This window comes from Protomyctophum parallelum (genome assembly GCF_964188405.1).
Source record: "Protomyctophum parallelum genome assembly, chromosome: 19".
NCBI lineage: Eukaryota > Metazoa > Chordata > Actinopteri > Myctophiformes > Myctophidae > Protomyctophum > Protomyctophum parallelum.
The window spans coordinates 238,922-256,421 of NC_139717.1; the positions used below are offsets into that span (position 1 = coordinate 238,922).

At 48.1% G+C, this 17,500-nt stretch overlaps 1 protein-coding gene across 1 annotated transcript in view; it reads left to right on the top strand.

Annotated features, from left to right (window-relative positions):
• Positions 1-17,500, top strand: part of man1a1 (mannosidase, alpha, class 1A, member 1) — an 82,120-nt gene that overhangs the window by 47,876 nt on the left and 16,744 nt on the right. Inside the window, exon 6 of the mRNA XM_083790755.1 lies at positions 8,300-8,380. Within this exon, the coding sequence (XP_083646881.1) occupies positions 8,300-8,380 (81 nt within the window). The remainder of the gene's footprint in view (positions 1-8,299; positions 8,381-17,500) is intronic.

Genomic DNA, 17,500 nt, shown 5'->3' on the forward strand with positions numbered 1-17,500 from the left:
ATTAAATACATGCTTAAACTCATGAATTCCATATTTCTAACTGGCTATCCAATGAACTGGGCCCCTGCTAAACTGATGATGTTATTTAAGAAGGGTAACCGACTTGATTGTGACAATTATCGGGGCATAAGTGTGATCAATAGTGCTGCAAAATAGACTTTTCCAAAGTCGGACAGGATACCGAGAGGAAAACTGTTCAAAGTATTAAAGCGCCTGGGGTGTGGAGTTACTGTGATCTTGGCCCTGATGTCAATGTAAATTAATGGTAAATGGTGCATTTATATAGCGCCTTTATCCAAAGCGCTTTACATAGATTGTGCATTACATTCACCCATTCACACACATTCATACACCGATTGCGGCGGAAGCCATGCAAGGCACCAACCAGCACATCGGGAGCAATTTGGGGTTCAGTGTCTTGCCCAAGGACACTTCGACATGTAGACAGGAGGAGGAGGAGGAGGAGCCGGGATTCGAACCGCCGACCCACGGATCATTGGACGACCTGCTCTACCTCCTGAGCCACAGTCGCCTGTGTACAGTACGTGTACAGTACATGTACAGTGTGACAACAAGTATCCTGGGATCCACCACAATAACAGCATCCACTGGACTGAGGCAAGGATCCCCTACATCCTGCTTCCTGTTTGTAATGTTTGTCGACATGCTCATCAGAAAGTTAAAACACTGTGGGGACGAGGGTTTCCTAAAACGGCTCCATGTTTTAATGCTAATGGACGACACTGTCATCCTGGCAACATCAAAGGAAAGGCCGACCGAAAAACTGAAATATCTGGAGGAATATTGTGACGAATATGGCATGCTTGTTAATGAAAGTAAAACCACATTTATGGCTATATCGGGATCTGATGAAGACAGGCGACCTATTCAGCTTGCTTCCCTTACAGTGAAGCATTGTGACAGTTATGCATATCTTGGAGCCATCTTCACTGCTGATGGAAATGCCCGAAACTCACTTGCCCTACATGCAAAGGAGAAGACAAAGCACCTGAACAAACTGATTACCTTATTATTATATTAAACTCACTTGCCCTACATGCAAAGGAGAAGACAAAGCACCTAAACAAACTGATTATCTTCCTGACCACCAACTATGATGCTCCATTCTGTGTAAAACATAAGGTTTTTGAGGCTGCTTTCTCATCAGCTATATTGTATGGGTGTGAGGCTTGGTTGAAAATCCCCTTAAAGTCTGTTGAAACTCTCTACACGGCTGGAGTGAAATCCCTACTTGGGGTGAGGGTTACTACCCCTAACTTAACCTGCCTGTTAGAAGCAGGACTGCCTTCAGTGCAAGCTTTGGTGAGAGAAAAGCAAGCCAGGTTCTTCACCAACATACAGCAGCGGAATGGCATGCTTGATGACCTCTTTGTGGTATGTTCTTCAATTTGCTGAAAAATGAGAACCAAGTCATGTATTCTCATTTATCTGAGATAATGGAGAAACGAGATCATATTGAGAGTGACCGAAGGGACATGATTCATGAATTACAATCCAAAGAGGGAACAAGATATAAGACACACCAAGCCATCAACCCAGATCTATCTGTTCACCCACTCTATACCAGCAGTACACCTTACATTGAGGACTATTTGAGGATAACCTTTACAGGGTTTACCTTTACACCAGCAGTACACCTTACATTGAGGATAACCTTTACAGGGTTTACCTTTACACCAGCAGTACACCTTACATTGAGGACTATGAGGATAACCTTTACAGGGTTTACCTTTACACCAGCAGTACACCTTACATTGAGGACTATGAGGATAACCTTTACATGGTTTACCTTTACACCAGCAGTACACCTTACATTGAGGACTATGAGGATAACCTTTACAGGGTTTACCTTTACACCAGCAGTACACCTTACATTGAGGATAACCTTTACAGGGTTTACCTTTACACCAGCAGTACACCTTACATTGAGGACTATGAGGATAACCTTTACAGGGTTTACCTTTACACCAGCAGTACACCTTACATTGAGGACTATGAGGATAACCTTTACATGGTTTACCTTTACACCAGCAGTACACCTTACATTGAGGACTATGGGGATAACCTTTACATGGTTTACCTTTACACCAGCAGTACACCTTACATTGAGGACTGTTTGAGGATAACCTTTACACGGTTTACCTTTACACCAGCAGTACACCTTACATTGAGGACTATGAGGATAACCTTTACATGGTTTACCTTTACACCAGCAGTACACCTTACATTGAGGACTATGAGGATAACCTTTACATGGTTTACCTTTACACCAGCAGTACACCTTACATTGAGGACTATGAGGATAACCTTTACACGGTTTACCTTTACACCAGCAGTACACCTTACATTGAGGACTATGAGGATAACCTTTACACGGTTTACCTTTACACCAGCAGTACACCTTACATTGAGGACTGTTTGAGGATAACCTTTACACGGTTTACCTTTACACCAGCAGTACACCTTACATTGAGGACTATGAGGATAACCTTTACAGGGTTTACCTTTACACCAGCAGTACACCTTACATTGAGGACTATGAGGATAACCTTTACACGGTTTACCTTTACACCAGCAGTACACCTTACATTGAGGATAACCTTTACAGGGTTTACCTTTACACCAGCAGTACACCTTACATTGAGGATAACCTTTACAGGGTTTACCTTTACACCAGCAGTACACCTTACATTGAGGACTATGAGGATAACCTTTACACGGTTTACCTTTACACCAGCAGTACACCTTACATTGAGGACTGTTTGAGGATAACCTTTACAGGGTTTACCTTTACACCAGCAGTACACCTTACATTGAGGACTGTTTGAGGATAACATTTACACGGTTTACCTTTACACCAGCAGTACACCTTACATTGAGGACTATTTGAGGATAACCTTTACATGGTTTACCTTTACACCAGCAGTACACCTTACATTGAGGATAACCTTTACATGGTTTACCTTTACACCAGCAGTACACCTTACATTGAGGACTATGAGGATAACCTTTACACGGTTTACCTTTACACCAGCAGTACACCTTACATTGAGGACTATGAGGATAACCTTTACACGGTTTACCTTTACACCAGCAGTACACCTTACATTGAGGACTATGAGGATAACCTTTACAGGGTTTACCTTTACACCAGCAGTACACCTTACATTGAGGACTATGAGGATAACCTTTACCCGGTTTACCTTTACACCAGCAGTACACCTTACATTGAGGACTATGAGGATAACCTTTACAGGGTTTACCTTTACACCAGCAGTACACCTTACATTGAGGACTATGAGGATAACCTTTACACGGTTTACCTTTACACCAGCAGTACACCTTACATTGAGGACTATGAGGATAACCTTTACACGGTTTACCTTTACACCAGCAGTACACCTTACATTGAGGACTGTTTGAGGATAACCTTTACACGGTTTACCTTTACACCAGCAGTACACCTTACATTGAGGATAACCTTTACATGGTTTACCTTTACACCAGCAGTACACCTTACATTGAGGACTATTTGAGGATAACCTTTACACGGTTTACCTTTACACCAGCAGTACACCTTACATTGAGGACTATGAGGATAACCTTTACATGGTTTACCTTTACACCAGCAGTACACCTTACATTGAGGACTGTTTGAGGATAACCTTTACAGGGTTTACCTTTACACCAGCAGTACACCTTACATTGAGGACTATGAGGATAACCTTTACAGGGTTTACCTTTACACCAGCAGTACACCTTACATTGAGGACTATGAGGATAACCTTTACAGGGTTTACCTTTACACCAGCAGTACACCTTACATTGAGGACTATGAGGATAACCTTTACAGGGTTTACCTTTACACCAGCAGTACACCTTACATTGAGGACTATGAGGATAACCTTTACAGGGTTTACCTTTACACCAGCAGTACACCTTACATTGAGGACTATTTGAGGATAACCTTTACATGGTTTACCTTTACACCAGCAGTACACCTTACATTGAGGACTATGGGGATAACCTTTACACGGTTTACCTTTACACCAGCAGTACACCTTACATTGAGGACTATGAGGATAACCTTTACCCGGTTTACCTTTACACCAGCAGTACACCTTACATTGAGGACTGTTTGAGGATAACCTTTACACGGTTTACCTTTACACCAGCAGTACACCTTACATTGAGGACTATGAGGATAACCTTTACATGGTTTACCTTTACACCAGCAGTACACCTTACATTGAGGACTATGAGGATAACCTTTACAGGGTTTACCTTTACACCAGCAGTACACCTTACATTGAGGACTGTTTGAGGATAACCTTTACACGGTTTACCTTTACACCAGCAGTACACCTTACATTGAGGACTATTTGAGGATAACCTTTACACGGTTTACCTTTACACCAGCAGTACACCTTACATTGAGGACTATGAGGATAACCTTTACAGGGTTTACCTTTACACCAGCAGTACACCTTACATTGAGGACTATTTGAGGATAACCTTTACACGGTTTACCTTTACACCAGCAGTACACCTTACATTGAGGACTATGAGGATAACCTTTACAGGGTTTACCTTTACACCAGCAGTACACCTTACATTGAGGACTATTTGAGGATAACCTTTACACGGTTTACCTTTACACCAGCAGTACACCTTACATTGAGGACTATTTGAGGATAACCTTTACATGGTTTACCTTTACACCAGCAGTACACCTTACATTGAGGACTATTTGAGGATAACCTTTACATGGTTTACCTTTACACCAGCAGTACACCTTACATTGAGGACTATGAGGATAACCTTTACCCGGTTTACCTTTACACCAGCAGTACACCTTACATTGAGGACTATGAGGATAACCTTTACCCGGTTTACCTTTACACCAGCAGTACACCTTACATTGAGGACTGTTTGAGGATAACCTTTACAGGGTTTACCTTTACACCAGCAGTACACCTTACATTGAGGACTATTTGAGGATAACCTTTACCCGGTTTACCTTTACACCAGCAGTACACCTTACATTGAGGACTGTTTGAGGATAACCTTTACAGGGTTTACCTTTACACCAGCAGTACACCTTACATTGAGGACTGTTTGAGGATAACCTTTACATGGTTTACCTTTACACCAGCAGTACACCTTACATTGAGGACTATGAGGATAACCTTTACACGGTTTACCTTTACACCAGCAGTACACCTTACATTGAGGATAACCTTTACCCGGTTTACCTTTACACCAGCAGTACACCTTACATTGAGGACTATGAGGATAACCTTTACACGGTTTACCTTTACACCAGCAGTACACCTTACATTGAGGACTATGAGGATAACCTTTACCCGGTTTACCTTTACACCAGCAGTACACCTTACATTGAGGACTATGAGGATAACCTTTACAGGGTTTACCTTTACACCAGCAGTACACCTTACATTGAGGATAACCTTTACCCGGTTTACCTTTACACCAGCAGTACACCTTACATTGAGGATAACCTTTACCCGGTTTACCTTTACACCAGCAGTACACCTTACATTGAGGACTATGGGGATAACCTTTACACGGTTTACCTTTACACCAGCAGTACACCTTACATTGAGGACTATTTGAGGATAACCTTTACAGGGTTTACCTTTACACCAGCAGTACACCTTACATTGAGGATAACCTTTACCCGGTTTACCTTTACACCAGCAGTACACCTTACATTGAGGACTGTTTGAGGATAACCTTTACAGGGTTTACCTTTACACCAGCAGTACACCTTACATTGAGGACTATGAGGATAACCTTTACACGGTTTACCTTTACACCAGCAGTACACCTTACATTGAGGACTATGAGGATAACCTTTACATGGTTTACCTTTACACCAGCAGTACACCTTACATTGAGGACTATGAGGATAACCTTTACATGGTTTACCTTTACACCAGCAGTACACCTTACATTGAGGACTGTTTGAGGATAACCTTTACACGGTTTCGGTTGTCCGCCAGGGCCGGATTAACACCTCAGAGGGCCCCTGGGCACTGAAGCTCAAAGGGCCCCCCTTCACCCGTGCGCAACATCTTTGCTGTTTTTTGGAGCCGTTTTGGGGCGGTTTTATGCCGTTATATTGGCCTATTTCCGGTCGCCTACCCCCCCCCCCCCCCCTGGGCCCCTGGTGCCCAAGGGCCCCTGGGCACGTGCCCAAAGTGCCCATATGGTAGATCCGGCCCTGTTGTCCGCTCATAGACTGCGTGTGGAAATGGGGAAGATGGAGCCGCATAACACCTGAACAGCGGTTTTGCCAATGTGAGACTGGTATACAAAACAAACAGCACATACTGGTTTGTCCTCTAACCTCACACAAGATATCACAGTGAAATATGGACATGACGGTATTGATTTGAGCTCACTCTTTGTGGGCACTAACAGAGAGACTTTGCATAATTATGCTACATGCCTGCCTGTCACTTGTGGAGCAATAGAAAGCTCCTGTTGTAAAGGGATTCTGTGTTGTGTATTGTATATCTTTTAAGTTTTTGATTCATGGATTGTTGTATTATTGTTTGGACCCAATGTTTTATACATTTGTGTCAATAAAGTAAGTAACTAACTAACTAACTAGGTGTAATGTTAGAGTCCACAGAAGACATGTAAATATTAAATAAATGCTTAAACATGTAGCTATAGGTGTAATGTTAGAGTCCACAGAAGACATGTAAATATTAAATAAATGCTTAAACATGTAGCTATAGGTGTAATGTTAGAGTACACAGAAGACATGTAAATATTAAATAAATGCTTAAACATGTAGCTATAGGTGTAATGTTAGAGTCCACAGAAGACATGTAAATATTAAATAAATGCTTAAACATGTAGCTATAGGTGTAATGTTAGAGACCACAGAAGACATGTAAATATTAAATAAATGCTTAAACATGTAGCTATAGGTGTAATGTTAGAGTTCACAGAAGTGAACCTTTTTCAAGCCTGTTTTCTCAACTCTCTGTTTCTCTGTCAGACATTACTCTATAAGCCATATCTCCAAAACTGGTGAGTCACAGAACAACCAATATGTCAGTTTGAAGCTGTGTTAAATCAATGATTTAGCTTCGGTCAGAAACGGTCACGTATTTTTCTCATTGCGTTTCTGATATAGAAACATTTAATTAGCGTTGCATTAATAATTAGCTTGACAAGCGGCCAATGGCAAAGCTCGATCTGCCCCAATGAACACACGCACGCACGCATACACATGCACGCACGTACGCACGCACACACACAACCACACACGCACAAAAACACGCACGCACGCAGTCACACAACCACGTACGCACGCACACACACAACCACACACGCACAAAAACACGCACGCACGCAGTCACACAACCACGTACGCACACACACACACAACCACGTACGCACGCACACACACAACCACACACGCACGCACGCAGTCACGCACACACACAGTGCAAATTGAATGCTACAGTTGAAGTAATTTGCAGAGAGAGACTCAGGCTCAGATGATTCATTCATTAAATTATTAATTTGTTCATTAAATTAGAATCTCAAGTTGTTTTTCTTTAACCTTTCATTTTCTCTCCGGGAAAATTCAAACCCAGCTGATCTACAAGCTCACAGTGATGAATACAATGTGATCTACAAGCTCACACTGATGAATGAAATGTGATCTACAAGCTCACACAGTGATGAATGAAATGTGATCTACAAGCTCACATGAGCAGTTAATTTGTTAACTCGGTAGCAAAATGGCCGCCGTGTTCATGTTGTGCATTGTGAGCTTGTAGATCTGCTGTATTGTTAACATTGTGAGCTTGTAGATCTGCTGTGTTAATAACATTGTGAGCTTGTAGATCTGCTGTATTAACATTGTGAGCTTGTAGATCTGCTGTATTAACATTGTGAGCTTGTAGATCTGTTGTATTGTTAACATTGTACAAACACCACTCAAACATGCTCTATTTTACCCAATGTAAAATATAACAGAATTAATATTTCAGTACAGGAACACACACCACGTACGCACACACGCACGCACGCACGCATGCCCTGGAACTACATATTTTAGGATGGGGGTCGGCAGCTGTTTACAGATCATTCTGGGGGTCCTTGGCGTGGAATAGTTTGAGAACCACTGACATAGAAACATGTCTCTCTACCTGTCTGTCTCTCTACCTGTCTGTCTCTCTACCTGTCTGTCTCTCTACCGGTCTGTCTCTCTACCTGTCTGTCTCTCCAGAACACAGAGGTGTCTGTCTTTGAGGTGAACATCCGTTTCGTCGGAGGACTGCTGTCAGCGTACTACCTGTCTGGGAAAGAGGTAGGCTCTATGTCAATCTATATCTATTCTATATACTACCTGTCTGGGAAAGAGGTCTATCTATGTCAATCTATATCTATTCTATATACTACCTGTCTGGGAAAGAGGTAGGCTCTATGTCAATCTATATCTATTCTATATACTACCTGTCTGGGAAAGAGGTCTATCTATGTCAATCTATATCTATTCTATATACTACCTGTCTGGGAAAGCGGTCTATCTTTCTATATCTATTATTCAGATATGTATAGATATAGATATGTATAGATAGATACAGTATAGATAGATATATGTTTGTATTAAAAACGTTCGCTCTGAAAGAATATATATTCGAAGATTTGCGCCATATATATTTAATATGTATTTTTTATCCCACGATTTTGTAACCCATTTTTCACCCCTGTGTCAATCATCTAATGTGATCCTGGGCTCTACACACCCTCCACCAACCTAGTCCCCATATATGGGGGACAAGGGGAGACCAACCTAGTCCCCATATATGGGGGACAAGGGGAGAGCAACCTAGTCCCCATATATGGGGGACAAGGGGAGAGCAACCTAGTCCCCATATATGGGGGACAAGGGGAGAGCAACCTAGTCCCCATATATGGGGGACAAGGGGAGACCAACCTAGTCCCCATATATGGGGGACAAGGGGAGACCAACCTAGTCCCCATATATGGGGGACAAGGGGAGAGCAACGGACTTGAACTCATGCTTCCCTCATGCCTGATTTGCACCACATTTTAAAGAAGTGCCGCGCTACGAGCTTGTAGATCTGCTATTCTGCAATAGCTAGATTATAACATAATGCTTGCGTGTGTGTGTGTGTGTGCGCTTATGCATTCTGCTCACTGACTGGCTCACGGACTCAGGCAAGTACTGTGGCATGGTCATGCTGGACCTTCAAAAGGCGCTTGACACTGTGAAGCACTCCATACTGCTAAACAAGCTGAAGGCAATGGGTTTTGATGGCCCATCGTTAAACTGGGTGAGATCTTACCTTGAGGGAAGGAAACAGGTGGTCGATGTGAATGGTACCCTGTCTACCTCCCTCCCAGTAGAGTGTGGGGTCCCCCAAGGGAGCATCCTAGGGCCGCTACTGTTTCTAACTTATGTAAACGACATGAACTCGGCATGTAAATGCAATCTGTTCTTGTCCGCAGACGACTCAGCTCTCCTGGTCTCGGACAGAGATAAGTCGCAGGTTCGAGAGAGTACTCAGCACAGAGCTCGGTAGCATCTGTCTTTGGCTCTCCGACAACACATTGTCACTTTGGCACTGTGGGAAAACTGAGTCTATTCTGTTGGTTCAAGTCATAACCTCAACAAGTCCCCGGGCTTCTCAGTTAGAGTGGGTGACAGTGTGGTCACAAATAGGGAAGAGGTCACTTACTTGGGTTTTATACTAGATAACAAATTCACGGGTGAAAAAATGGCAATGAAAGTGATCTCAAAGGTCAACCAGAGAACTCAGTTTCTTGGGCAGGATATCCCGTTATGTCAACAGCAGTGCTATGAGGACCCTGGCCGGTGCCACTTTGACTATGCGTGTACTTCATGGTACAGATGTATCTCCAAGCTTTTGAAAACAAAGCTGCAGACCCTCCCAAAACAAGCTTGTGAGGTTACTGCTAAAATTGAACTTTTGAATTTTTTTCTACGCAGCCACTACTCTGTGGAATGCACTCCCTCCAGCCCTGAAATCCCTAAATTCTATTGCAATATTTAGGAAAGACCTGAAATCATGGCTCCATCTACACACTCACTGGTCATAGTTAGCCTCCGACCCTGGATAGCCCATCATCTCCCATGCTCAGGACTATTCTCTCAGGGTACCTCTTGTCCTATGTATATAGCTCCCAGCCTTATATATAAGGATTATTTATTATATATGTTCCATGGTTGTTCTGTCTGTACAGTATGTATGTGTATAGTTATGTACAGTATTCTGTACAGTATGTATGTGTATAGTTATTATATGTTTGTCTGTACAGTATGTATGTGTATAGTTATTATATGATGGTTGTTCTGTCTGTACAGTATGTATGTGTATAGTCATGTACAGTATTCTGTACAGTATGTATGTGTATAGTTTCATGTTTCAAAGTGGACCACAATGGAAACAAGCGAAGGCTTTTTTGTGTCTTAAAGGAGAATTCCATGCTAGAATGCTTTCTTATCTTTCTTACCTTTCTTTGTAGTTGTTACGTCCCCACCAAAGAGGTCCAGGTGTTTTTTTGTGCAAAAACTCCTTATTGGCTATTTTCCCTACCATAAGCCCTCAATGAATTGCATTGCATTGAATGGGAATTGAATGGGGCTATGGGGTGTTATGCTAGTTCGCTTATTTCCATCGAAAGAAGCAGTAAAGTGTGCCGCTTGGGATATTATTTACATTATGAAGAGAGGATATATACAAATAAATTATAATTTTGAGCGATGGAAATAAGCGAATTAGCACAACACCCCATAGCCCCATTCAATTCCCATTCAATTCAATGCAATTCATGTAGGGCTCATGGTAGGGGAAATAGCCAATAAGGAGCTTTTGCACAAAATAACACCTGGACCTCTTTGGTGGGGACGTAACGACTACAAAGAAAGGTAAGAAAGCCTTTTAGTATGGAATTCTCCTTTAAGTCCATTTGGCGTTTTTTTTATAAATGATGTCATTTTCTGTAATTTTCTTAATCAGACCCAGTGTGTGTCCAGTGGAAACCTCGTATGAATCTGATCTCAGGTCAGAATGGGTTAAACTGCCAATAAAGTATTCTATCTATCTACTGCGCTGCCTTCGCCTAGCGTCCAAGGCATCCAGCAGCCACTCCTTCATTTCAGAGCGCAGCACCCTCTGAGGAGGAGGAGGTGCTACTTTCTCTTCCAGCTCCGTCCGCAGCCTCTCGGCCTCCTCCGCCAGCCGCCGGTTGTCTGCCTCCAGCGCGTCTCTCTGTCGGAGCGCGGCGGCGTGCTCCTCGCCCAGCTCCGCGTGCCTCTCCGTCAGCGTGCTCAGAGACATCCTGCCCTGCTGCACGGAGGCCTCGAGCAGCTCCACCGTGTCCCTGCTCTGCTGCACGGAGGCCTGGAGCAGCTCCACCGTGTCCCTGCTCTGCTGGACGGAGGCCTTGAGCAGCTCCACCGTGTCCCTGCTCTGCTGCACGGAGGCCTCGAGCAGCTCCACCGTGTCCCTGCTCTGCTGCACGGAGGCCTTGAGCAGCTCCACCGTGTCCCTGCCCTTCTGCACGGAGGCCTCGAGCAGCTCCACCGTGTCCCTGCTCTGCTGCACGGAGGCCTCGAGCAGCTCCACCGTGTCCCTGCTCTGCTGCACGGAGGCCTCGAGCAGCTCCACCGTGTCCCTGCTCTGCTGCGCCTCTAGCCGCTCCGTGGCCTCTAGCCGCTCCGTCCGGGCCTCTAGCCGCTCCGTGGCGGCCTCTAGCCGCAGCGCGTGGCTCTGCGTAGACGCGCTGGAACAGCGTCCCTGCCAGCATCAGCGCCAACAGGGCGCACATGGCCAGGCTGCCCACCGCGCTGGCGCTCATGGCTCCGCCTCTGAATTTGGGCAGCTCCACCGTGTCCCTGCTCTGCTGCGCCTCTAGCCGCTCCGTGGCGGCCTCTAGCCGCTCCGTAGCGGCATCTAGCCGCAGCGCGTGGCTCTGCGTCGACGCGTAGAACAGCGCCGCGGCCAGCATCAGCGCCGCGGCCAGCATCAGCGCCAACAGGGCGCACAAGGCCAGGCTGCTGCCCGGGAGGCGGGCCGGCGTGCCCACCGCGCTGGCGCTCATGGCTCCGCCTCCTCCTCGACGATGCCTCGGCGCCGGCTTGGGCGGCGCCGAGGAGGCGAGGAGGTGCTCCGACATGATGCTGGCGGGGGATCCGTGCGTCGGCTGCGCTGTACCGTATACCGTACCGTACGACCGGGAAATAACCACACTGAAGGATGTTTACGAAAACCTTTTAAGTTGCACTGAAAAGACTGGACACTGTGACGGGGCTCTGTGTCCTCTCTGCTCTTATATAAAGACTGGACGCTGTGACGGGGCTCTGTGTCCTCTCTGCTCTTATATAAAGACTGGACGCTGTGACGGGGCTCTGTGTCCTCTGCTCTTATATAAAGACTGGACGCTGTGACGGGGCTCTGTGTCCTCTCTGCTCTTATATAAAGACTGGACGCTGTGACGGGGCTCTGTGTCCTCTCTGCTCTTATATAAAGACTGGACGCTGTGACGGGGCTCTGTGTCCTCTCTGCTCTTATATAAAGACTGGACGCTGTGACGGGGCTCTGTGTCCTCTCTGCTCTTATATAGAGACTGGACGCTGTGACGGGGCTCTGTGTCCTCTCTGCTCTTATATAAAGACTGGACGCTGTGACGGGGCTCTGTGTCCTCTCTGCTCTTATATAAAGACTGGACGCTGTGACGGGGCTCTGTGTCCTCTCTGCTCTTATATAAAGACTGCACGCTGTGACGGGGCTCTGTGTCCTCTCTGCTCTTATATAAAGACTGGACGCTGTGACGGGGCTCTGTGTCCTCTCTGCTCTTATATAGAGACTGGACGCTGTGACGGGGCTCTGTGTCCTCTCTGCTCTTATATAAAGACTGGACGCTGTGACGGGGCTCTGTGTCCTCTCTGCTCTTATATAAAGACTGGACGCTGTGACGGGGCTCTGTGTCCTCTCTGCTCTTATATAAAGACTGGACGCTGTGACGGGGCTCTGTGTCCTCTCTGCTCTTATATAAAGACTGGACGCTGTGACGGGGCTCTGTGTCCTCTCTGCTCTTATATAAAGACTGGACGCTGTGACGGGGCTCTGTGTCCTCTCTGCTCTTATATAGCATGGCTTCCTTTCACGACCATATTAGGGAGATGTTTTTATGCCCATATATGGAGGTCTCGCTCTGCTCTCCCAAGTTGGTGTTTGACAGTAGGGGGGGGGGACGCTATAGACCTAGTTACAATGTAGTCATTTATCAGACGCTCTTAATCCAGAGCGATTTACAGTAAGCAACGACAACACATGGTGATACTGTACATCACATGCATAGAAATATTCATCTAGGATCGTACGTAAGCTATAGGAACCTGACAGCCTTGAGACCCCCACCCCCCAGCTCAGCCCAAAGGGTGGCAGGGCCTCGAGACCCCCACCACCCAAAGGGTGGCAGGGCCTCGAGACCCCCACCACCCAAAGGGTGGCGGGGCCTCGAGACCCCCACCACCCAAAGGGTGGCGGGGCCTCGAGACCCCCACCACCCAAAGGGTGGCGGGGCCTCGAGACCCCCACCACCCAAAGGGTGGCGGGGCCTCGAGACCCCCACCACCCAAAGGGTGGCGGGGCCTCGAGACCCCCACCACCCAAAGGGTGGCAGGGCCTCGAGGCCCCCACCACCCAAAGGGTGGCGGGTGGCAGGGCCTCGAGACCCCCACCACCCAAAGGGTGGCGGGGCCTCGAGACCCCCACCACCCAAAGGGTGGCAGGGCCTCGAGACCCCCACCACCCAAAGGGTGGCGGGTGGCAGGGCCTCGAGACCCCCACCACCCAAAGGGTGGCGGGGCCTCGAGACCCCCACCACCCAAAGGGTGGCAGGGCCTCGAGACCCCCACCACCCAAAGGGTGGCGGGGCCTCGAGACCCCCACCACCCAAAGGGTGGCGGGGCCTCGAGACCCCCACCACCCAAAGGGTGGCAGGGCCTCGAGACCCCCACCACCCAAAGGGTGGCAGGGCCCTGAGACCCCCACCACCCAAAGGGTGGCAGGGCCTCGAGACCCCCACCACCCAAAGGGTGGCAGGGCCCTGAGACCCCCACCACCCAAAGGGTGGCAGGGCCCTGAGACCCCCACCACCCAAAGGGTGGCGGGGCCTCGAGACCCCCACCACCCAAAGGGTGGCGGGGCCTCGAGACCCCCACCACCCAAAGGGTGGCAGGGCCCTGAGACCCCCACCACCCAAAGGGTGGCAGGGCCTCGAGACCCCCACCACCCAAAGGGTGGCAGGGCCCTGAGACCCCCACCACCCAAAGGGTGGCAGGGCCTCGAGACCCCCACCACCCAAAGGGTGGCAGGGCCCTGAGACCCCCACCACCCAAAGGGTGGCAGGGCCCTGAGACCCCCACCACCCAAAGGGTGGCAGGGCCTCGAGACCCCCACCACCCAAAGGGTGGCAGGGCCGGCCTTGAGACCAGTGTCTGGTCCTCAAGATCCTATAGGGGCCTCTGTTCCAGAGTACCTGCTGGGCTACCTGCCCAGAGTGAGGGATGCTCACAGGTACTCAACCAGAGGAAGTCCTTATGATCTAGTTCCCCCCAGTTTCAGGACACTCAATGCTTTTTTCTACGCAGCCACTACTCTGTGGAATGCACTCCCTCCAGCCCTGAAATCCCTAAATTCTATTGCAATATTTAGGAAAGACCTGAAATCATGGCTCCATCTACACACTCACTGGTCATAGTTAGCCTCCGACCCTGGATAGCCCATCATCTCCCATGCTCAGGACTATTCTCTCAGGGTACCTCTTGTCCTATGTATATAGCTCCCAGCCTTATATATAAGGATTATTTATTATATATGTTCCATGGTTGTTCTGTCTGTACAGTATGTACAGTGTGTATGTGTATAGTTATTATATGTGTGTCTGTACAGTATGTATGTGTATAGTTATTATATGTTTGTCTGTACAGTATGTATGTGTATAGTTATTATATGTTTGTCTGTACAGTATGTATGTGTATAGTTATTATATGTTTGTCTGTACAGTATGTATGTGTATAGTTATTATATGTTTGTCTGTACAGTATGTACAGTATGTATGTGTATAGTTATTATATGTTTGTCTGTACAGTATGTACAGTATGTATGTGTATAGTTATTATATGTTTGTCTGTACAGTATGTACAGTATGTATGTGTATAGTTTCATGTCACAAAGTGGACCACAATGGAAACAAGCAAAGGCTTTTTTGTGTCTTAAGTCCATTTGGCGTTTTTTTTTTAAATGATGTCATTTTCTGTAATTTTCTTAAAATCAGACCAGTGTGTGTCCCAGTGGAAACCTCGTATGAATCTGATCTCAGGTCAGAATGGGTTAATCAGACCAGTGTATGTCCAGTGGAAACCTCGTATGAATCTGATCTCAGGTGAGAATGGGTTAAACTGCCAATAAAGTATTCTATCTACTGCGCTGCCTTCGCCGGGCAGCGTCCAAGGCATCCAGCAGCCTCTTCTCCACTTCCTTCAGTTCAGAGCGCAGCACCCTCTGAGGATGAGGATGAGGATGAGGAGGAGGAGGAGGAGGGGCTACTTTCTCTTCCAGCTCCGCCCGCAGCCTCTCGGCCTCCTCCGCCAGCCGCCGGTTGTCTGCCTCCAGCGCGTCTCTCTGTCGGAGCGCGGCGGCGTGCTCCTCGCCCAGCTCCGCGTGCCTCTCCGTCAGCGTGCTCAGAGACATCCTGCCCTGCTGCACGGAGGCCTTGAGCAGCTCCACCGTGTCCCTGCTCTGCTGCACGGAGGCCTTGAGCAGCTCCACCGTGTCCCTGCTCTGCTGCACGGAGGCCTCGAGCAGCTCCACCGTGTCCCTGCTCTGCTGCACGGAGGCCTTGAGCAGCTCCACCGTGTCCCTGCTCTGCTGCGCCTCTAGCCGCTCCTTCCGGGCCTCCAGCCGCTCCGTGGCGGCCTCCAGCCGCTCCGTGGCGGCCCCTAGCTGCAGCGCAGCCAGCATCAGCGCCAACAGGGCGCACACGGCCAGGCTGCTGCCCAGGAGGCGGGCCGGCGTGCCGACCCCGCTGGCTCCTCCTCCTCGACGATGCCTCTGCGCCGGCTTTAGCGGCGCCGAGGAGGCGAGGAGGTGCTCCCCTGCGGGTCGTCGGAGCGCTTTGAGGTCGGACTCGGGCGGCGAGGCCTTGCCGCCGGCGCTCGTCGTATCGTCTTTACTGTCGTCCTTCCAGCGACGTCTCTGCACCACCGTCAGGCCGCCGGCCTTCTCGCCGTCCTCCTCGGCCTCCGCTGGGCAAACGGAGGCGGAGTCCGGACCGGCTGACGGCGTCTCGTACGAGGTCGCGGGTTCTGCGGCGGCGTCGTCGTCTGTAACATCGGCTCTCTCCTTTTCCTCTGCACGGCGCGGGGTCTTCTTCTCCTGCTCTGGTTCCGTCGCGACCGGAGCGCTGTCCTCCTCCTCCTCCTCCTCCGGCCCAACGACCACCGGGGAACTCTCCGACGTTCCGGGGAGCTCGGAGAGGCTCGCCGACGACAGCGGCTCCCAGACTGCAGACTCCTCCGGCTCCGTCCCTGGAGGAGAAGGAGAAGCTTCCGTCCTCCGGTGGAGGTCGGGTTCCGTCTCGGCCAGCGGAGAAGCCCCAAAGAACGCAGCGAAGTCCTCGTCACTCATCTTCCACCCTCGGGGGGGCGACTCTTCGGGGTACTCGGCCAGCTCCGACATGATGCTGGCGGGGGATCCGTGCGTCGGCTGCGCTGAACCGTACCGTACCGTACCGTACCGTACCGTGCCGTACCGTACCGTACCGTACGACCGGGAAATAATAACCACACTAAAGGATGTTTATGAAAAACCTTTTAAGTTGCACTGAAAAGACTGGACGTTGTGACGGGGCTCTGTGTCCTCTCTGCTCTTATATAACATGGCTTCCTTTCACGACCATATTAGGGAGATGTTTTTATGCCCATATATGGAGGTCTCGCTCTGCTCTCCCAAGTTGGTGTTTGACAGTAGGGGGGGGGGGGGGGGGGGCGCTATAGACCTAGTTACAATGTAGTCATTGCAGGGCCGGCCTTGAGACCCCCACCACCCAAAGAGTGGCGGGGCCTTGAGACTTATAGCTTAAATAAATGCTTCAACATGTAGCTATAGGTGTAATGTTAGAGACCACAGAAGACATGTAAATATGAAATAAATGCTTAAACATGTAGCTATAGGTGTAATGTTAGAGACCACAGAAGACATGTAAATATGAAATACATGCTTAAACATGTAGCTATAGGTGTAATGTTAGAGACCACAGAAGACATGTAAATATGAAATACATGCTTAAACATGTAGCTATAGGTGTAATGTTAGAGACCACAGAAGACATGTAAATATGAAATAAATGCTTAAACATGTAGCTATAGGTGTAA